General features: G+C 37.4%; 2 protein-coding genes across 3 annotated transcripts; one reads left to right on the forward strand and one right to left on the reverse strand.

The window, feature by feature from the left end:
* Window positions 1-1,977: 1,977 nt before the first annotated feature.
* LOC139974953 (dynein regulatory complex protein 9-like) lies at window positions 1,978-12,497 on the reverse strand. Of its 2 annotated transcripts, none has more exons than XM_071982521.1 (9): window positions 12,479-12,497; window positions 10,387-10,520; window positions 9,951-10,195; window positions 9,161-9,289; window positions 8,128-8,371; window positions 7,272-7,346; window positions 6,232-6,363; window positions 5,379-5,480; window positions 1,978-2,534 (listed from the first exon to the last, which is right to left on the reverse strand). In XM_071982521.1, the coding sequence occupies exons 2-9, from the start codon at window positions 10,516-10,518 to the stop codon at window positions 2,409-2,411; spliced, it is 1,185 nt and encodes a 394-aa protein (XP_071838622.1). In that variant the 5' UTR covers window positions 10,519-10,520; window positions 12,479-12,497; the 3' UTR covers window positions 1,978-2,408. The 2 variants fall into 2 exon arrangements, with proteins under 2 accessions (XP_071838622.1, XP_071838621.1); XM_071982520.1 differs by lacking the exon at window positions 12,479-12,497 and adding an exon at window positions 12,159-12,316.
* On the forward strand, window positions 12,489-16,634 carry LOC139974954 (large ribosomal subunit protein eL33-like). The gene is made up of 5 exons (XM_071982522.1): window positions 12,489-12,581; window positions 13,553-13,613; window positions 14,287-14,439; window positions 15,161-15,308; window positions 16,495-16,634. The coding sequence occupies exons 2-5, from the start codon at window positions 13,588-13,590 to the stop codon at window positions 16,516-16,518; spliced, it is 351 nt and encodes a 116-aa protein (XP_071838623.1). The 5' UTR covers window positions 12,489-12,581; window positions 13,553-13,587; the 3' UTR covers window positions 16,519-16,634.
* Window positions 16,635-23,333: the final 6,699 nt, after the last annotated feature.

A 23,333-nucleotide genomic window follows, 5' to 3' on the forward strand; every position in this document is an offset into this window, starting at 1 on the left:
TTCCCACTTCGCAATTTGAGTTGCAGAGCTTTGTGTTGCAGTTGTATTGTGTGCATTGCATGCCGTCCAGGCATGCGTGATACTATATGGTTATAAGTCTACTGCATAATTTCCCACTTCGCAATTTGAGTTGCAGAGCTCTGTGTTGTAGTTGTATTGTGTGCATTGCATGCCGTCCAGGCCTGCGTGATACTATATGGTTATTATAGCCTACTGCATAATTTCCCACTTCTCAAGTTGAGTTGCAGAGCTTTGTGTTGTAGTTGTACTGTGTGCATTGCATGCCGTCCAGGCCTGCGTTATACTATATGGTTATTATAGCCTACTGCATAATTTCCCACTTCGCAATTTGAGTTGCAGAGCTTTGTGTTGCAGTTGTATTGTATGCATTGCATGCCGTCCAGGCCTGCGTGATACTATATGGTCATAATAGTCTACTGCATAATTTCCCACCTCGCAATTTGAGTTGCAGAGCTCTGTGTTGTAGTTGTATTGTGTGCATTGCATGCCGTCCAGGCCTGCGTGATACTATATGGTTATTATAGCCTACTGCATAATTTCCCACTTCGCAATTTGAGTTGCAGAGCTTTGTGTTGCAGTTGTATTGTATGCATTGCATGCCGTCCAGGCCTGCGTGATACTATATGGTCATAATAGTCTACTGCATAATTTCCCACCTCGCAATTTGAGTTGCAGAGCTCTGTGTTGTAGTTGTATTGTGTGCATTGCATGCCGTCCAGGCCTGCGTGATACTATATGGTTATTATAGCCTACTGCATAATTTCCCACTTCACAATTTGAGTTGCAGAGCTTTGTGTTGCAGTTGTATTGTGTGCATTGCATGCCGTCCAGGCATGCGTGATACTATATGGTTATTATAGCCTACTGCATAATTTCCCACTTCGCAATTTGAGTTGCAGAGCTCTGTGTTGTAGTTGTATTGTGTGCATTGCATGCCGTCCAGGCATGCGTGATACTATATGGTCATTATAGTCTACTGCATAATTTTCCACTTCGCAATTTGAGTTGCAGAGCTTTGTGTTGCAGTTGTATCATATAGTCGTTATGTATCAGCCCAAACAACCAGTTCATCATACTGATGGGAAACTATCAATAATATCTCTAGCGGCCTTGGAAAGTGACGAATTTCATGTGCAGGTCTTTGGAGGAAAAGGCTGGTAGAACTTTCACAACTTGTGTGTCATGACCATGTTTCATAGCACCCTTACATTTCACAAGCGACATCAACGCTACCGTGTTGATTGATATACATGCGGTAATCAATCTCTGTTATCATGTCTATAAATCGTATTATAATAATAATCATAAAAAATAATCAGCAGTTATGTTTATGATGCCATAGCCTGTATCCACTCAGCAACAGCACCAGCCTATATGGCATAAACTTTCGATAATGCGGCAATATTCCCCCAAAAGTCAAGTTCTTTATAGTAAGATGACTTGCCAACATGTTGTATTCACACACACAAACACACATCCTATGTGGGCACAATAACACGTCCACACAAACATAGGGTACACACACTTGTGTGCAGGTTATAGCTCTCCAATTTCAGCAAATCGCTATTCCTGACATATCGTAAGCCCAGTTGTACCCTTTCAAATTGTAAGGGTGACCATTGTGAGCAGAACCTTCACTTTTTCACTAGTTACGTCGGCCCACGTTGCTATGAAATGTAGCTATTCTCTGGTCTGCTTCTACTGTACAGGCAGGCAAAGTATGAACTACGCATAAGTATGCTATGGCCTGCGAGACTTACAAGACCCTATTAATGACACTTGTGGAACCCATAATGTCGTAACAATGTCTGAATCCAACTATCAATCAATTGAGATAAATGAACACAATTTTAATGAACGAAAGCAAACAGATACAACTTTTTTTTTAAAATGGTTTGTATATAGGGCCCTCTTTTGCAATAGGATACTTCAACACAATAGATGGACAAATGCACATTTTTAATTATTTCTCTTCCCATATAATGAAACATTTCTGTTTTGTCATCGTCATAAAGTGCTGTTCCGGCTAGCGGATTGAATGCAAAGATTAACTGTTGGCTGCCAAGATTAATGTCAAGATCATCCCCCCCCCCCCCGCTCTGTGGTATGAATTTTCATTTAGCACTGCAGAAATATCCAATATTTGACTGTCTGCTGTAAGATAACCCACAATCATATTTTAAAAGTGGAAAGAAAAAAATTGTCATAGCAAAAATATGCAATATACTAAGTAACTTCTGTTATTTCTTTTTTATCTTCTTCTTTCATTTTAGAATATTAATGTATATACAATGGATGTTATTTGGAAAACTTAAAGTCATTTACATATGAAAGTGTCATTAACTACAAGGAGCATTGTGTGTTTTTTTCTTAAATATACAATCTAATCATTTCTTCTTTTTTCCTTTTTTTTTCCCAGATCCCTTCTTTCCCTTCTTGCCCTTCTTCTTCTTCTTCTTGCTGTACGGACCTAGCTGCCGTCTGACCATGACACCTCTCCACCAAGACTGAACCTGTCAAAGGAGTCAAAACAATACATTACATAACAATACAAATACATAACAAAGCAGTACCATTTAGGAAAACTCAAAAACAGAGAGAACAGTATCAAAGCTTGAACAGTATGAAGAACAGCAACAATTGACTCTGAAAAGATGACTGGAGTTGCAGGGGGGGGGGGGGAAGGGGAGAGGATTATAGGTGAGGGCGACATACTAGTACCCCCAATGACCTTAACTATTAGTGACATGACATAAACTGTCAAAAATTGCTTAGGAAAATGTCATCAAAAGATAGACAGAGCCAGTAGAAATAGCATATTTGTTCATCTTCCATTCTTTTCCCGTTTCTTCTTTGCCACTGAACTCAAAATTCCCTTTTGTAACAATATATAAACCAGACGGAAATCCCTCCCAGTGGTTACTCGCCTTTAAATACAGTACATATGCAGCACAAGAAGTAGTCTGCAAGCTAACCTTCGATTTCGATTTCAATTTATTTGAAACCAGTATAAATATAAAATATTTGTTAATAGGCGTACATCAAAAAACAGTTCTTGTTAAGATTAAACAAATGATATGGTAAATGGTAAGTGAAAGAAATAAGATTGTTAAATGGTTTAAACATAAAATGATGAAACAGTCATTACTGAAACTATAATAAAGGTTCTAAACTATCAAATTGTATAAACATTGCTGCACGGTATATGAACGAATTTCTATACAGTTGAATTCTATATTTGGGCAAGATATTTGGATTTCTGAGGGTTCTGGTTGACTTCACTAGATGAGTGGGACATGCAGTGGGTGTTTTTCGTCATTCCTGATTTTTTCAGTCATTCTGACGAAGTCTCTCCTAGCAGCTCCATTTACTTCCTCTCTTAATGATTGATAGTCAATATACAGTATTTGTGATGCATACTTAAGGAATTTTATCAGTCTGGATTTATCTTTAGCGGAAATGATGTGATACCAGACAGGTACAGCATATATAATGTGTGGCAAGATGAAAGAACGGAAAACACTCTCCTTTGCACCTTCATTGAAGAAAGATACTACGTAAGCCAAGCTGGACAGCATGTAATACACTTTACTCAATGCCTTCGATATATGACAACTGAATGTCAGTTTATCATCTATGCATACCCCTAAGTAGTCACTCTTTGATGTTCGCTCTACCTTCGACCCATGTATTTCAACCCTACTTGATCCTGCCGATAAGAGACCTTCGTGCTTTATGCTAGCGTTAGCAAAGCACATTTCCTTGGACTTTGCTGGATTGAGCAGTAGATTCTTCCGATCACAGGTTGAGACTATATCATTCACTGAACTCTGATAATTTGACTGATCATTTGCAAACGAACTCTTCGATATTCCACAGGATATTGCGGTGTCGTCAGCATATTTCGTGACTGAGAGATGGTCATTAGATCTAATCTCATCAGTGTATAAAGTGAACAATATAGCAGACAATAGGCCTTGGCTTTATTGCTACAATCATGAAACTATGACTGCATTTATACTGTACTGTAATAGCTGGCTGATTGCAAACACTTTTCTCGATTGCTCTAAGCAAGTATTAGTTGAGCATGGGTAACACCACCCCCTCCCCCACCCTCCTGTAGCTGCCTATATAAATGGGAGAAATCCAGGTGCCTTTGAGGTGCAAAGGAGAGTGCTTTGTAATGTCTACAATATCTATACCATGGCATATCGAATTTGTTGACATCACCACCAGCAGAGGACTTTATGTGTGAGTAGCAATATATTTTCAGGTTTGTAAGAAAGTTACTCATTCAAAATATTTAGTAGGAGCAATTGCACTAAAAGTCCACATATGTTGTTGCACTGATGCTCTTTAATCATCTGTACCAGTAACTGCTTTAAGGAAGGATAGGGAACATGAAACACACCCTTCTCAATCTGGTCAGCATGAAAAGTTCAACTCACATCTCACTTTGCTTTTCTATATATACATTCCAACTGATATCTTGTTGTTCACACAGCAACTTATGGAGCAACCAACTGAATAGCAGGAAGCCTGTATGACACTTTATTATTCCCTCTCCATCTCGTCAATACTAATCCAAACTAGAACTTTCATCCCATGCTAGAATGGTTTTTCTTTGCTGGAGCCTGGTGCCACTGTTTGTGTATGCCTCTTAGTCTGATTCTTGGAACTGAAAAAACCCTGAATGACGTTTGAAAGTGAGCAGGGGAGGGAAAAAGGGGGTGGGTGAACCTCACACAAAAATTCAAAGCTATTATTAGCACAATTTTCATCTTTTTCAGGGTAGAAGGCACCCAGACCCCTCCCACTACATGGGGGTAAGCATTAACCAACCCAGGGCCACACACTGCCATTATAAAAACATTTTCTTGTTGATATGTTGTACATGTCTCTTTTGATGATTCTTGAAACTGAATAAACACTGAATAAGATTTGAAAGGCAGTTAAAGATCAAGTGAGGGGGTGTACCTCACACAAAAATTTTAATTTTAATATTAGTAAACATGTTGATCTTTTTTACAGGGATTACGTGCCCAGACACCTCCCCCAACATGGGGGGGGGTTAGCCTTAACAATCCCAGTGCCACACACCTCCACTATTTAAAACAATTTCTGATTTGCTAATTGTCACTGCTGTTAATGCCTGTTAGTGTGATTCTGGAGGTGATTGTAACCACCGAGTGCAGCGTGTTAAAGCAGCTTAGAATATGCTTTTCTTTCCTACAGTCACTGTTATGTATTCACCCATAGTGCCATTGTTGAGAATGAATGCAAACTCTTATTGCTTCTTAAAGCAACCATGACAATCAAGCCAAACCTTTTAATTTACACTACAGTAATCTACTTACCTTGACACAAGCCTTCAATTCCTCTAGTTCCTGTTCCTCCTTCCTTCTTGCTTTTTCTTTCTCGATTCTGTCTTCGACCACCACTTGTTCGTACTCGGCATACTTACAAAAGAAAAACAACAAGCCGCAAGTTTTTCTTGAGAGTTTGCAAACATTGTAAAGAAAATTAAAAGCTAAATCATCTAAAAGTTGACATATCAACTCACCCCTGTCCCCCAGTTTAATTCCCTTAATTTTAATTTTAATTCTATTCAGTTATATGTTATGAATCGATCTTCCCCATCCTACCTCTGATTTTCTGTGTATTACATAATCTAGATATAGCAATGACATCAGCTATATCAATTTTTTTCTTTTACAAGCATGGTTTATGGTAAAACTTATTCATGGAACTTGCAAATGGACATGATATATATATATATATATATATATATATATATATATATATATATATATATATATATATATATATATATATATATATATATATATATATATATATATATATATATATATATATATATGATACCGTAGCTTTGACTTGTTTCAGGGTTAAGTCGACCAAGATAGTTATCATCTAATTTCAATTCATTTTCATCATTGGTTTGTTTCTGCACAACACGGTACAAATGAATAAGTCGAATAAATAAGAATAACGGAAGTGATCTAAAAACACTTGTGGGCTTAGTGAGTAGAAAAAAAAAGAAGAAGAAGAAACAAAAGCAAAAAATACAAATAAAAGATACAAAAAGAACCTCCTAAAAAACCTCCTTCATATGTAAATAATCATGGTTACGTTTGTGTTTCTTTAAATAACAAATTATGACATACCAAGAAAGGACATGAAACTTACCAACTTGGTTAGTTCTTGAAGTCTAGCTAAGTCATTGGCTTTAGAAGCCTTCAAGACATCCAGTTCATGGGTTTTAGCTTCAACATCTTTGTCATATTTTTCCATCCAATGTTCTACCTTTTCTTCCAATTCCTAGCGAGAAAATATGTTAGATAACAAAAGAGAAACTTGATTTTGGTACTAATAATCTGAGAGAAGAAAAAAAACAAAAAGCAAACTAAGAGCAAAAACAAGCCCTAAAATATCTACTATTTTCAATTTTACTGTCATTTTTTGTCTTTATAAATGGTTTTGGCAGGTGTTTGCTTTCAATGTCCTAATTTTTAATAATTTTTTTTTACTGAATTTGAAGTATAACTTAAGCAATGACAGTGATAATTGGCAAGACTGTACATACATGACATGTTTTATATCAAACTTATCTATCTTTGACTACAAATAAGCACTTTACTCATGCATGGAGCTTAGCCATGAAATACTTGTAAACCTTTTAAATTTAAAAAAAAACAATCCAAGAAAGTTCATTCATGTATGTGATGGATATATTTATGATGAAAAAACAACACTCCTGTCAATAATGCCAAAACAGAAGTCAAGAACGTGAAAAATAGTTTTGCTTATTTCAAATAATAATTATTATTCTGTCTAATTCTTTTAAGATTTAATCTTAAATTGAGGAAATCAGTCTTAGTGATAACTGTCCAGGATTCACCTCCCCTCCCCAGACCCCTATTCTTTCAGTTCTGACATCATCAAGCCTACATGCCTTGCTCCTTGCAACATTCTCCATGATTGGTGACATCTTAAAAGTTTCAGAAACACCCAAAAGGTTGTTGTTGGGAGTGGGTCCACACTCCATAGCGAACACCACTTCCACTCAATATTTGTTAACAATTACTGACAGAATCCCATGAACCATTCTCCCCCCCCCCCCCCCACCTCCTCCTTTTCTCCTTATCTGTTAGTGCCACAATTAAAACCATGACAAAACATAAACTAAAAATAATCAAAAAGTTTTGCACTCCAGGCTAATTACTCACTGCTTGGTGGGTTCGAAGATACTGTTCAATTTCTATATTCACGCGCTCTTCTTCGCCAATTTTTTCATTCAGAAGCTGAAAAGAAAGTTTGAATAAATGAGATGATTTATAGTGAGAAGTGTATTTTGCTTCGGTGCTTTATTCTGTAGTCAACTATATTGGAAACTGTAACTGAAATTGACTCGTTTTCATTAACCGCATATGTACAAATGTTTTTAGGTATTCGGTTATGTCGGACACTGTTCCTACTTAAACAATGTATTATAAATATACTACAGTAGTGATGTAATATTCAACACGATGGAAGATGGAAAACTGAGAGTAATTCGTTTCATCCCTGACAACTTAAAATGTAGCGTTTCCCTCGTCCTGGTGGTGCAACGTGCGAGAGGTTTAAGAATAAAATCGCCATAAAACAGTCTTAACAAACGTCACCAATCGCCCGAAAGTAATTTTCCATGCGATTTAAACGAATACCAGTCCTTAACAGAGAGCATTAGTTGCTTATCAGCCGTTCCATGTTATGGAGAGGGAGGGTCACTTGTAAGACAATGGGGTCTTCCCGACTATCAAAAACTCGGTCAGGACTCAGGACGGTACTAGTCGGGTCGGGATCAGTAGGACAGCGTACGTCTGGCTTTATGCGGCTGAGACTGAACTGTTGTTATCAGTGTCTATTTTCAATACTGGTGGTTCCTGTGTGTTATCTTTTACTATTATCGGTTACTATTTTACTTTAAATTGGGAGTGTATTGTACTCCCTTTTGCTCTAGACATGGTAAAGTGAGAGTTAAGTCGTTATGAGGTGATGAATAAAGTGAGGAAGCAGAGGTGAATAATATGCAAAGACACTAACCTCAATCTCTTCTTTTAGTTGTTTCTCCACCAGGGTACATTTCTTTTGCGTCTGATTCACGGCCACCTCGGCGTCTTTCTGGATGTATTTGCCCTCCATGTTGGTCTTGGCTTTCATCTCTTGCAGTTGGTCTTTCAAGTGAGCAATCATCTGGTTCCTCTGTTGAATTTCATCTTCTCTTTCTACCTTGACGTTCTGAATCTGTCTCTGGAGACTCCTTATCTCTTTTCGGCCTTCCTCTTCCCTGATGAGGGGGAGTAAGAGCAAAAAACTAATCAGTTTTATTTACTTAAAGAAAGTGGAAAAAAATATATATATATATATTTTTTTTTATTATCATTCCATCAAGTATCCAAACAATGTACAGTTCATAAAAACATATATTTTATGACCATTAGTCAATATTATCCACAACAACCAATAAATCATTAAACTTCAAATAAAGATTTCCAGTGAGTGGATAAAAAAATATTGACAAACTACTCATCTACTGTGTAGGAAAAATAGTAGTAAATGCAAATGTTAATGGCCTGACGTTTTGATCCAACAGTAGCAGGATCTTGTTCAGTTTATTTACTTGTTAATACCTTATGATTGGTTATATCTCTTTTAGTCATACATACCTATCATACATACAGAAGTCATTTCGACTAGCTATGGCATATGACTTGCATAATTTGATTACCTCCACAAAATTTGCTGTTTCCAAAACCAAAAAGTAAGACCAAGTTGTCTGAGGGCCAACCAGAAAACATCCTGAAAAATTTGCCCAATACGGATATGAGTATGTAGATCACAATGCAAACAGCAAAGTAAGTTAGAACAATACTGTGCATTTCTTATGCCAAAGAAAAGTATGTTTCTAGCAAAACTCCAAACTGGTCAGTAAAACTGTTACTGTCAATCTCAGAGAATTTGTACTCACTAGGGCATTTACTTAATCTAGTTTGTCCTCAGTGAGCTAACATTTTGGAGCGAAACCAGATGACCTTTGTTACTGACCATGTAAACAACAATGTTTCAAAGAACTTACTTAAGAATGGTTTTCTGAATCTCAGCTTTCTTGCTCTTCTCCAAATTCACTGCTTCTATCAAAGCCTCAAATGAGCAAGTGTCTTTCAATTCATTCAATGTTTTGTCGAGTATCAACTGCAGGAAATTTCTGGAACAGAGAAGAAGGAAAAAAAAAAGATGGGAACATTTTTCCAACATTTACAAAATGAAAGTATGTGTGCAATGTTTATAAAAACAACCCTGGTAGTAGTAAAAGGTTATATTCTGTTACAACTTAAACTGCAGCTATGGAACTCCCTTTAATCTAGATGGAACATTACTATGAGTGTCCTTGTAGAAGTCAATGCTCCCCAATAGAGATACCAACAACTCACTGCTGAAATTTAGTACCAAAGGTTAAAGTTTATGGTACAGTAAGACCAAATTTGACATGAATCCCAGGCTAATCAAATAGTTCACTATAAAAGTCTCACAATATCACAGAGCTCTTCTAATTTATTACATACTGTATCTAGAAGACATTGCTCTAACCCCATCCTCCCCTCACCGCCTCCCCCACCTCCAAATACTGTTTGTCCCTAATGTAAGTTTTGTTCAACTTTGTTCAACTTAAGCTCTCCTTTCAAGCACACTATCTGTCTCTTCACCCAACCTCAAGCTGAATTCTGGAGTCAAATAATGCTAATTCAGAGACTTATATAAAGTCTATGTACTAAACAAATGGCAGTGCTTCCTTTTTGATAACCAATTTTTAAAATGTTAGAGTACTGTCATTCAATGTTTGAGTACTGTCATCAATGATAACTTACCTGTCCTCCTGTAACTTGATAACATTACCAGAGGTCAATGGACTTTGCTTTAGAGTTTTACCAAAACTTTGAGCAGCATGTCTGATTCCTCCTACAACATTTCCGATGTTTTCTTCATTACTTCTCAACTGGGCCGAGTCTTTCTTGGAGCCCTTTAGACTGGATCTCTTTGCTACAAGCTCCTCATACTGATTTTCAAGGTTCTTCTGGTTGTCAACAATTTTACCAATTTCTTCTCCAACAATCTATACAAAAAACAAACAAAAATGTTTTACTTCAAACATATGAGAACTATTCTGATCAATAGAACTTGCAAGTACAGTAATTGTCAAATGTTGAATCGATAATAAGAATGAAACTATTTTGTCCACTCTCAACCAATTGATGGAAAATGATACCAAACTTAACAAAGGGACTACATAATTTCCAACTTTACCTCATTGGCTTCTGGCCTTCCTTCAAAGCTTGATGGCATAATGTGTCCAAGAACAGCCAGTTGATCAACTGTGTCATCCAGCACAGCTGAGATGTGAATAGAGTCTAAAATGTTTAGATGTGTCATTGTCATCCCTGGCAAAACAAAACATTTTTATATGTGGATTAGTTCACAGAAGCTTTTGCTACTGTGGAGTTATTGCAGTCTAGCTCAGAAGTTATTTAGCAAAGGGAAAGGGAGCCTGATAGTGTAACATTATTTGAAAACATTAAGGGATGTGATGTGTCATTCTCAAAATAATTAGGCCTAGGCTAATTTAATGTTCAAATTTTGTGCAGCTAAGTTTGAAAAAATCGAATTGGATATATAGCCGTCAGACGGTTCCCGATTCCAGTTTGCTATTTAACCGTCACTTCCGTCTGACATGCGCAGTTTTCAATTTTCCGATTTTTTTTTTTATTATTATTATTATTTTTTTTTTTTTTCATTTTTCATTTTTTTTTTTTTTTTTTGGTATGTTTTGAAGTGACGGCTAAATAGAAAACTGGAATCGGGAACCGTCTGACGGCTATATATCCACTGCCTTGAAAAATACTTTGGTTTTTGTATAAAAAAACTGTTATAGACCTAGTTTCATCTTTGGACTTACCTAAGCTAAACTAAGCTATTTGACCAATTTGCAAGGTTTGTTATATAGTCAGAATTGCGAAGTTCGGAACACTGCGAAGTTCGGACACCCCTAAGAAATACACGATTTCACCATGACAACCAGGCTATAGCAAGAGCCGATTTCATGAAAAACTACGAAGCAACAGTTATTTTCTCTCCAAAATGACCTGTGTGCAAGCAAGTACTTACATATTTGTCAATAAAAGGAAGCTTTAGTTTGGCCGTGGCTATTCTTACTAGTCGTAACAATTGTTTATAAACTATTCTTACGACATCGGCGAATTCAAGCGCAGTAAAGTAAATAAAGCAACTGCGCATGTAGTAGGGGTAACCCTAAACCTAACCCTAAACACTAACCTAACCCTAACCTTAACCCTAACCGGAAATTATTGTTACTCCTAGTCGTAAAAATAGTACTCCTAGTCGTAAAAATAGCCATGTTAAAGCAACTGCGCATGTGTATTTATAAATTATTCTTACGACTAGTCGTAAGAATAGCCACTTTGTTTTAGTTATGGGGTGTTTTAAACCTTCTAAAGGTGTCCGAACTTCGCAGTGTCCATGCTAATGGATAAATAATTCCATTCCAAACAGCAACTTGAGAATGACAGAACAACTTTGTTGCTGTAATGAAACCCTAAAAGGCTAAACAAGTGTAAGAATCCGACTGGTCAAAGATGGATCTTGATTTGCCCAGTCCTCATGGAGACTGTGACTAACATTACTAGACTAGCCTAACGTTAATGTTACTTGAAATACTTGCTTAGGCAGCCTACCCATAGGCCTACTTGTCCCCTCAGTTATTTACCCTAAAGTTAAGGCTTAAGTTAAATGATATAGCCCTAGTGTGCACTAACTTGAATGAAAAAACGGGGAAAGTACTAAAACTATACAAAACATGCCTCAGTGTGGATACAACCGTTGAGTTGCATAGAAAGATCTTAATTTCGCAAAACTAGGTATGAGCCTAGCCTACTGTGTAGGCTAGGCCTAAGTATTATGGAAGTTCAACTCTCTTCCGTTTACCATGGCAAACTTGGACTAGCCTAAAGATATACTTCAAACATTTTGATAAACACCCATAAGATTAAAACATATGTTACTTCATGAGTTTGTGTTAGTAAACATCACTTCCAAGAACGTTTTTCTGAGGCGCGTGAGAATTTGCAAAACGTAATTTGCGTCTCCAGTCCTATCCTAGTAAGTTATAGGCTGGCACTGTTACAGTGTTAGCGAAAACGGTTGCTATGGTAAGCTTAATACAAAATTCAGTATGAAAAACACCATTATGATTTTATTTCTCTAATCACTTAGTTTAAAGTAATATAATATATTTAAGTTATCACGTTCAATGATCTTCTTTATCATATATTAAATTTCAAATTTGACAAAATATGTAAGTGATATAAATTTGTGTACTCACAGTCACCTGGCAATTATAAATTAATGGAGAAGAAGTAGTGCAACGATCAAGTCTCCAACAAACATACACAGTCGTCCTTTTCTAACTGTCTTGTCTCGAGCTGGTACGTTCAAGATTTATAGACAACATTATTAATCGTATTTTAGTATCTTGCACTTTGGTAATCGAGTAAATATTAATGTGGGCAATGGCCAAATTATTTCTTGTACATTATCGAGACGGAGAATAACACATGAGTTGTATTTGGGGCCCGATGATAAAAGATTGAGAGGCCTCCCTTGTTTTGGCTTCATACCCTACCGCACGTTAAGTTTTACGTGACGTTAGCGCTTTCATAATGTTACAGGCCTAGTTTATACACGAAATGCAATGTCGCTTTGGCCTAACGTTAGACGTAAATAGGCATTAAATTAGTTATTCTTGCTAGCGTAGGTTGTAATTAAAATATTTGTACTCGACTGTTGATCAAGGAATGTAAGTCTGGTATGGTGCCAGTAGTCCCAGTCGACAAGCCGCGTAGTTTGTTGTGTTGTTCCTCATGAATCATGCATGGTCGGTCGGTACTAGGCCTAACTAAGGTTGTCTAGCCTTTCCTAAATTTGGACCATGGCTCGACATAAGTTATGGTTTGACAGTGAAAGACCCATGGACATATCCAAAGGCACTTTGCAATAGCCTGTAGGCTAGGCCAAGCCTAAGAAGCTAAAATAGGTACTCCACTGCCACTACTGTTAAAGTAGGAAAGCTAAGGTTCATGCTTGAAAGGTATGAGCTGGGGCTACATGTGCAGAAGACATACCATGTATTCAACTTAACCATTCTGAAGTAGGCCTATCACCATGTTAGTGATTTACCACATGAACTGTCTAACATATCTCCTATTTGGTTATCTGTGGCATTTGGACTGATACCCTGTAGGCTATTCTAGCTTGCATTGTTGTTGTTGTTGCTCTGTTGTAGTTTGATAGTGAGGATTCATAGACTGTGTGAGTGCTCAAGTTATAGCAACAGAGAAAGTGTTTTTATCAATCCGAAGACTCAACAGACCCCACAATTTCTTCACTTTTCTTTCAGACCTTAAGGAGGGCTGACTGACAAGATTGAATAAAATGGCTGGTCTTGCACCTAACAAAAGGTAAGTGATCAATGGTTTGCTACATGATAAGATACACAGTCTCATATTTGTGTGTTTCTTAGTGCAATGTTTCCATTTTCTCTTGTCACATTGATTAGCATATGTTGGTATGGATCATCTACCCTGGATTAACTAGTACCTGCCGCCCCCTTCCTCACATCTACAAAACCCTGCGGATGCCTCTGCAACATACAACTTTCTGGTTGATAACAAATTTAAGAGCAAGCAAACCAAATTTATAAAACATGGATTGTTTATTTGGTATTGCAATTTACTCTATTGTTTGCAAATTATCAAAAACATGTACAATTGAAATTTATTTGACTTCCTTAATTTTTTCAGGCGCTAAGTAAATTCACCATTTTATGATGAGGCAAAATTCATACCCTGTATCATGTCTACTAAATATCAAAGCATTTAAGTATTCCTTGTAAATTTGCATGCATGAATTCAAAGTTGTCATTTTTTACCTGAAGGCAAGCCTTGTGGTGTTACAGTGTTACGAACATAGCAAAGTCAAATGATGCAATGCATACTGTAAGCTTAATGGATAGAATTTAAATTGATCAATTGAGCAAGAAGGGAGGAAGTTGAGGTGGTTAAACATGGGGATCTGTTTCATGTGAATGTTCTGACACAACACTCATTACAAACTGTCTCTTCTTCTCTCCAGGCTTTGGGTGAAAGCAGTCTTCACAGGTTACAGGCGTAGCTTGCACACGCAGCATGAGGATATCGCTCTGATGAAGCTGGAAGGAGTTGAATCCAGGCAGGAAACACGTTTCTACATGGGCAAGAGATGCGCATATGTGTATAAGGGGAGAAAGTAAGTCAAAACGAATCTTTTTAAAAGGACCCTAAGAAGATTCCTTTGATGTAATCTGAAATCATAATGTAAAGCACATGATGCAAGGGCATCTTTATTTTGCAATTCTTCAGACTTTCCCTGATTAATTGTATGTTTGTGCAATCTTGATGGTAAACCAATATATACAAGTGTACCAGTGGGATTTGTTTCTGATTACTTCGGATGTGAAGAAGTGATGCACCCTTTTGTAGGTGGCTATTCTATTTGAATCCCCTCCAAAAAAGAATTCAAGTAATATTCAATGTTCTTGCAAGTGTTGTTATGAGAATCTGCTCCAAAGAAGAAAAAAATCCCAGAGACTATGGGCACTTGTTGTCAATATTTTTGTTTTTTGAAAAGTTTTAAAGTGGTTCCATTATTAAAGAACTACATGACATACTTCATGTACCTGATTTGTTATGACTTTGATTTTAATACAAGTCAGCTATAAGCCCCTTTCATGCCCACACTGTCGGGCTGTCTGCACAATTTATCCTACTCCCCCATTGTTCACACCCCATAAACCATACCTCCGTGGTACTTGGTCATCCATTGCAATAACCTATCACGGTTTGTTGTCTGATCAAATGTTTCTTGGTCACTAATGATTATCAGCAATATGCAGGTCAATGCTGGTAAACCTATTTAAATGCAAGCATGGGCATAGATCACTGTTACTGTAATTGTTTCCTTTTGGTAGGATGATCAAGCGACGAAACAGTGACAAGAAGACCCGTCTGAGAGTGATCTGGGGTAAAGTGGTGAAGGCACATGGAAAGAGCGGTGCAGTCAGAGCCAGATTTAAGAGGAACCTCCCTCCCCGTGCCATGGGCAGGAGAATCCGTGTGGTGAGTTTTTTTCTAGTTCCTGATTCTTTGCCGAAGTCAAAAGAATGCTATGCAATTGTGTTTGTGTATATGCACGTGATGCCTAAGCTTTGAAAAACTCCAAAAATTGCATCTTGGTCCAAAGTTAATATGTAAATTGTCCTATTGAAATTGGTGGAGGGTCAAAGGTGGTCAAGAGGGCAACAGATGTCAGTAACTGACACCTCTTTAAACACAAAAACTCCTAAAATAGAGCATGAATAATCATATTTGTTGATATATAGGTCCTTACAAGTTCATGAATCATCTGATTGCTTGAAACAGCCAATCAAATAGCTTTCTGTGGGAGACAAGTTCATTTGCAGTCACCAGAGGTCATTATCTGGCAGCCTTCTAAACACAAAAACTCCTAAAGTAAAACATGAATGAAATTGATAAATGATAAATAGTAATGCATTGGTGCAAGAATCTTGCTGAATGATCGTCGCGCACCCTCCACCCAGGGAGTGAACCGGGCTACCCATTTCCATGAGAACCTTGCAGATCATGCAAGGTTGACAATGGTGAACACTTGAAAATCTTGTCTGCAGTGTTACTGTTGAATATTGTCATGTAAACTGTGGCAAGGAAGTACTAAGCCAACAGGCTTTCTGGTTGTGCTCTGGGGTAGGCTGGCTGCACCAGAAAGGTAGGATTTTAATATTATGACCAGAAAAGCATGGCAGTAGAGCTGAACAAGTAGCCCAGAATTTAAAAAGATAATTGTAAATATAGGTACCCCCCTCGTTGATAATAAACTAAACAAATTCCAAAAGCATGCAGTAATTGAAAGTAAGTTAGCTTATCCATTCCTATCTGTCCAGTTTCTCATCTGATAGAAAGCAAAGGCTTGTGTTGTTTGCATAAAATATGAAACTAAGTTAATAATACTATTTAACATGAGTTATACTCCGTCATCCGTGAAGCTTCATATTTCAAGTACTGAATATGGAATGATGTTGTGCAAACTATCTCAATTATGTCTGGATGTAAATTGATAGATTTTTTAAATAGATTCTTTGTGTTTAAATGGACAAAGCTAATGATAATGGTGTTAAATATATTTTATTTTAAGCGCATTAGATTGTTGCCAAGTTGTTTTTTAAGTCAACATGAGGTTGTTTCATGAAAGTTTGTTGATTTTCAAATTTCATACATATCTTTTCAGATGTTGTACCCTTCAAATATCTAACTGAAGAGAAGAAGGACAGACCTCCAGTGAGCGGTCACAGATCTCAGTGATATCAGTGCGGTTGTAATGTTAAGAAAGAAAATGGGCAAGAAGTAAATACAGTTGCTTCAAAGTAATTTACTCGTTTCTTGTGTCAATTTCTGAGTCCAAGGTCTACTTGAAGAAGCCCCTTAAGTTTTGCTCCTGGAAGCTATACAATAAGGTGGCCTTGAGAGGCTTCAGACCTTTAAAATTGTATCCAATCGCCCAAGATTTTAGCCATGTAAAAGTAGAATAAAATGTTTAAAATATTGCATATGTGGCAGTAGCCAGTAATACAAAACAAACAATACGATGGTGTCACGGTGTGATACCAGTGTTAAGTTTGCAGCAGGGTTGCCAGTTTTTCTGTAACACAACTTGTCAAATTTAGAGAATTTACCAGCCAAATGGAGTGAATAAAGGCCACACACATTTCTGCCCCTGTATATGTAGCCTACAATTCGGTAGTTGGCATTCCTCTCCGATAGGGTGACTATGTAGTCTGCCAGCGTAGATGGCTTTCCAAAGTGTGGGGAACAAAAGGTTTAAATATACCGCTATGCCTACAAAATATATTTTTTAGTCATAAATGGGAATGAGAGATTCCAATTTGGTCTATAGTCCATAGTTCATTGGTTTCATTACATTAATCTTCTTACATCTCTATAGTGTTGGAAACAATAGTTGGTTAGGCCTTGTCCACAACTGATCAGTCTGTGTGAGTTCACACGAGCGATGTTGAAATTTACGTAATATATCATGCTGCAGCTTCCAAGTAACGGTATTGGATTAACTTCGGACGGTCGAAATAACGATGATATAAAGTTGTAAACATACACATGATATAACAAGCATGGTAGCAGGTTATCTCGTTGGGTAGCGTGTGAGACCAGGAGAGGTGGATGGGGGCCTCATAGCGATGACAGAAAGCAAACTGATAGGATCATACTTAAATTGAGACGCAATTGGCTGCGAACTGGTTTAACTGATCCTTTAAAGGCATTGAAGACTCGCCCCAAACCACGTGCGGCCATCAGAAAAAGTTAACTTTCTGTTGCTTGCAAGTGACGTTTTGTTCGTGTCACTACAAAATGCAGACAGTAATGAAACGTGACGGTGATACCTTAATTGTTATCTTTAGCTGGACCTGAGATGTCCATCGCTGTATCGTTTGTATACCGTGCTGTGGGTATTGACCGCAGCTGTATGTACTGACTGAACACTAGTGTCTAATTACCGACGGTAGCAAGCTGTGTGTGTATTTTCTAGGATCGATGGTGGTGTTAAACACTTCTGTTACACCTCATTCGAAAGTAGGTCAAATTACCGGCATTAGACGTTTCTTTTTGCGCGAGTCTTCACACCCTTTAAATGCATTGTGTTAATTTCTTCCAATATTTTTTGGCCCACCAATGTCTTTGAGGTGGGGGCAAGACATTTCACTGGGGGATCCTGCCCCCCCCCCCCCTCTGTAACGCCACTGATAATGAAAGTTTTTTTTTGCGACGCTTTAGCGACCATGCATGTGGGAGAAGCCTGCAAGGGCTTATGGATTACAACTTCCATAGCGGGTGGCTTCCAATTCAACATTTTAACTCAAGTTTAGAATGTCATTTTAGATGGGAAAACTGTAGATTGCTCTTGGATGAAAAAACCCACCTTACTATGACCCCGGCCGAGGATGAAAACCCCGAACCTCCAGATTGCTAAGCCTCGTTGCTTCGAAATGCCACCGTGACCGCCTTTATCCACTCGGCCACAACATCGGAATTAAAAAATCATAAAGTAGAGAGAGCACCCCCAAGTTACAAGAAATGTAATCATGTGTAAGATATCATTTCGTATAAGGTCAGTACGTTCCCCGAGTACATCTAAGTAACATTATAGGTTATATATATATTAAGTTTTTATCAAAGACTTCTAGAGTTAAAATAATGTAGACTTTGCATCACTTCGTTCATGTTTAACCATGTGTGAACCAGGACTACGGTTGATATTTTCAGTTTATAGGCATCAACAGCTCATATTATCTTCTGTAACGAACCAGAACTGTACAAAATGGGTAATAGGCCTTCCCCAATTTTTTTCCCATTGGGATCAGTCACCTATCAAACAAAATCACAGATTAGGAACTTGAATAATTTGTTGTCCTTTTGCTCATGTTGAATGATCACGCCATTTTGCCCAGTAGGCTACTGAAATGGGAAATGAATGTGTACTTTGATCATGTTTAAATGATCACGCTCGTCTTTAGCAGAGTATTCTGGTTTATGGCGAACAAGTGATCAGGGCTAAACCTTGATGCACATATTTTGTACAATACCTGGCACTCAAATGGTGTGGTTGGACAAAGTGGGGTTTAAAAGTAAGGTCAGAGCCAACGATAATTATCTCATCGGGATGGTCTTTTTGAAGTCTTTGTATTCCCTTAAGTTTATCATGAGAATGAGGAAGTATTCTTTATCACAAATTTGTCCTTGTTGACCCTAGCCGTTGCCCAGAGCCACCTAACCCCTCTTATCACACTAAAATCACTCGCCACCCCCTCACCAGACATGCCTTTGATTTTACGGCCTTATTTTTATATTGGATTAGCAGATCATTTATTTATAATAAAAAAAAAACAGGATTTGTGTGGCAAAATAAATAGCAATTGAGTAGAAATAGCGAGTATTGTGCAGTCCAATGTAAGGAAATGGACGTTGCAAAGATATTGTAATCTTCACATAGTAATACTAAACAGCGCCGCCAGCCAGTTGGGACAATGTCCTAATGCTAATACCTCTCTTAACTGTACTCCAATATCATGCTCTCAAAGCACTGATATTGACAGTACAAACAGTTCCTAACCTTGATCTGATAGAAACATGATATTCATACTGCTCGTACTGACAATACGAGTGCTCTGAAGCGGAAATAACACTACATTATAGAGAAAATTGGCCCTCTGTCGGGGGGGGGGGTGGACGTTTTGGGCTAAATTCGATTGGCGGATTTATCTCGGTTAATATTTGGAAATTACTGCACATCTTTTTTTTTTATGATAACATATTACGTATTGTATTGTTATCGTATCTAATTATAGACATAATTTCATTTTTGGGTCACAATCGGAGTAAATTAACAATTTCATTAGAAGAAAAATGAACTTGAAGCATGGACTATCGGGTTAACCACTCAATCATTCTATCAAGCCATTCGAGTTATTTGGATAGTACGACATATAGATTTGGCACGAGAAAATTGCAATAGAGACACAGACCGAACGTCTCCCTTAAATAAAAGGTTTACAAATATTTACAAAACATTATTCATGGAAAATACAGTCTTGACTGATATTTAATTTAGGCCGAATAATCTCCACTTTGTCGTGATTTCGTTATTCAAGGAGAGGCTAATCCAAATATCATAATTGACCGAAGCTATGAAGACAAAAGTTGTGATCAACAGCTTACCCCAGCACATGCAGAGGCAGCTCCAGGGGTAGTGAAAGACGACGGGCGGATTTGGGGCCGAAGGTTGTGGAGGAATTTCCTCAATAAGAGTTTGCCTTTTTCGGGCGCTAGTTTTTGAATTTGGGGCGTTCTTGTGAAACTACGGTCAATTTCACTGCGTGTGTATAGCTATAGAACTTTCAAGGGTTAAGGGAGGGTGGATGAGCGTGAGTTAGTTTTCGCTTTGATTTTTATATCAGTGTTACGTTGGTTGGTTCTGCATTTTTCCCCGTGCCGTTGGGCCGGGACGTTAAGGCTCCCGTTCTGGGTGGGTCAAGTAAAAAGTACACACTTACCTACACAAGTATAGGTAACATTGTCATTTGGGAAATGGACCGTTTTTATTGCTTCGAAGACTTGAGCAAGTCTAAACAATCACACATCCCATTATGCTTGAATATTTCAATAGTTTTCCTTTATTTAATTTCATATTTTTATTCTATTATACTGGCAAATAATGAATCAAATATATTAAAGTTCAGTCGCAAAATCTCAATTTTGTTCTTTTTAAATCACAATATTCTCAAGTTGCTCCAAAAACAAGTCCTTGCTAAAACAGGCTCTTTCTACTAAAGGTCATATCATCGCTTGAGTTTATGGAGAAGAATTGAAATGTTATCATATTTATATTCTGCTAAAGTGATAAATTTAGCTTATAACGAATACAAAAATATTATAGTTCAGTCACAAAATGATCAAAAAAAATTGAAACTCACGATATTTTTTCTCAACTACGGCACTTCCCACACTACCCCCTCCCCACCCCTCCCCGCCCTTTCACTTTCTACTGAAGGTCATTCTAATCGTTTGAATTTACTGAAAAGATCATAACTGAGCCGAACATCCTGGAAATCTGGGTAAAGTCAGCGAACTCACATATACAGCAGGCTTTTAAGATAATCATCTTCGTTAAAAACGTCCCTGGAGTGTTAAACATAAATAATGAATCGAAGAAGCGGTATATTTGGGGGATAATCCGCTGAAAGACTCATTAGAATAAATTCCTCAACGATAAGCAAAGAGACGAGAAAGCATACGACTCTGTTTTTAAAATTTTATTTCAAAAGTGCATATACAGAAGCTATATACTTCACAGATCTAATCAAAGGATGCGGTACATTCCTGTCACTCATGAATATGATTTGTTAATCATTTGGGGGGGGGGGCGGGGAGGGGCTATAAAGTAGATCTATATACATTTGCATGTAAACATGTGCCTGTGTGATTGATGACGTCATAGGTCTAAGGACAATAAACATAAATATTGGTTTCTAGCCATTTCTTTCTGCTTGTCAACATACAAGAAAAAGTCATTAAACTACAAGGATATGTAGAGAATGTTGATTATTTGTGGTTGCGCATTTCATGCCGACGCCGATTATGGCGACCGTATAACATAATAATGAATCATTAATGGTGGGAATGGGTGATGGATCACGAAAGAGGGGCAGGCCACGAGCACGATGGATGGATGGTGTCAAGCAGGCGACTGGGTTGACTCTGGATAGACTTCGAGGGGCAACCAGGAGCCGGAAGGATTGGAGGATGAAAGTCATGGTCATCACCAGGGGTCGGACACGACTCGACGGCACAAGGTGACAAGGTGATAACATAATAACCTATCAATTGCATCATCACGCGTGACATTAATTCTTGCAATAAAACATATACCACTTTCTGTATGCTCACATAATTACGATTATCCATTTACCCCCTCTATTAATTATCTCCATAACGGCCCGTCTTCATTGACCCTGTGTATAGTTTTGTTTTCTCGCTTTATCACTTACCATTCATTCTATTGATATTTTTTCCCTTTTCCTTCTTTATTTCGTAATTATCTCTTTCCCTTAATGCACTTTGCAAATTTCCTAATTTCCATATCCCTCTATCTCCTCTTTACACATTTCGTCTTTACCTTACCCCCCCCCCTTCACTCCTATAACTACCCCTTTCCATCACCCCGTACCCTTTTGCTTTTATCCTTTGATCATTAACCCTTTTTCTCTTTGCCCTTTTCACCCTCAACCATTTTTACCTTTTGCCCCACTTTTTTTTTGTTCCTTTAGTCCATTTCTTTCTTACTTTAATAGTATTTAAAAAGCAAAAGGTAATAACTAGCAAAGCAAACTGCCATGACTATCATTGCAGCTACATACATGTATGTATAACACAGTACGTGAAGGTGATACAAAAAGTTACCGTATGTACAACCATACACGTTCTTTTCTTTATTTTCATTTGCAATTTACATGGATTTGTGTCATATATAGCTATATATGATTATAAACACCATTCCGTTAATAAATTACTCCCCTGAGGGCATAAATTTTACTTACCATGACAATCTTGTTATTGTCGGCTCTGTTTATCATGGTAAAAGCCATTCACGAGGCTAATGTCGGGCATAAGCCTTTCTCCAAATTCTCCCCCCCCCCCCCCGCACCTCCCCTTTGCTTCTAACCTTAATTGCAATCAATAAATCATTTATACGGGGTTTTTTTTTGTTAGATCTATTTCTTTATCGTGAATCGGATTTCGGAAGAGATTTTCTAAATGACAAACTCTTGAGCCAAGAGCTACAGTTTATTGCTCTCAGCGTTATATGTTGTTCAACGTGACCTTACTAAGCTTTCTGAACCTATCTGGTTGAAATGTACGCTTTCTGAACCTAACTGGTTGTAATGTTAAACGTGGTGGGTAGCATTTGTAAGGCTAAGTTAGCCAGTTGTGTCGACACATTAAACCAAACGCTAGTACTGTGTTCACAGATCTCCCTATCTCGCTCTCTCTACTTGGCTACTTTTAATTTGATTTACCGGCTTTACGCATAGAGATGAATTTCTTACTGATGCAAGCGTGTTCCCATTGATAACGCGCTGCGTTGTATGCATTATTTGACAGAGGGTATATGTATGTGATATAATAGTGTGCTCGAATTGTCAAGGTATCCCGCTTAGAAACGTAATCATTGCCTATGGAATTCAAATTTGGGGGACTTGGAAGTCATTCCATAAGACACATGGGGTTAGTAGATTCGCTCACGTGCATCAACATAATTATGATCAGCTTCCACCTAGAAAGTAGAAGTAGGTGAGATATATATATATATATATATATATATATATATATATATATATATATATATATATATATATATATATATATATATATATATATATATATATATATATATATATGTATATATATATATATGATAGGCTATATATATATATATATAGACTATATATATATATATATATATATATATATATATATATATATATATATATATATATA

Source organism: Apostichopus japonicus, chromosome 10 (assembly GCF_037975245.1).
Source record: "Apostichopus japonicus isolate 1M-3 chromosome 10, ASM3797524v1, whole genome shotgun sequence".
Classification (NCBI taxonomy): Eukaryota; Metazoa; Echinodermata; class Holothuroidea; order Aspidochirotida; family Stichopodidae; genus Apostichopus; species Apostichopus japonicus.

Coding starts and splice junctions, on each gene's coding strand:
- LOC139974953 (XM_071982521.1), bottom strand. CDS start 10,518: ATGACAATGACACATCTAAACATTTTAGACTCTATTCACATCTCAGCT. Junction 10,196..10,386: donor GAAGGCCAGAAGCCAATGAG/GTAAAGTTGGAA, acceptor TTTTTTGTATAG/ATTGTTGGAGAAGAAATTGG. Junction 2,535..5,378: donor AATTGAAGGCTTGTGTCAAG/GTAAGTAGATTA, acceptor CTCCTTTGACAG/GTTCAGTCTTGGTGGAGAGG.
- LOC139974954 (XM_071982522.1), top strand. CDS start 13,588: ATGGCTGGTCTTGCACCTAACAAAAG. Junction 13,614..14,286: donor GGTCTTGCACCTAACAAAAG/GTAAGTGATCAA, acceptor TCTTCTCTCCAG/GCTTTGGGTGAAAGCAGTCT. Junction 15,309..16,494: donor TGGGCAGGAGAATCCGTGTG/GTGAGTTTTTTT, acceptor ATATCTTTTCAG/ATGTTGTACCCTTCAAATAT.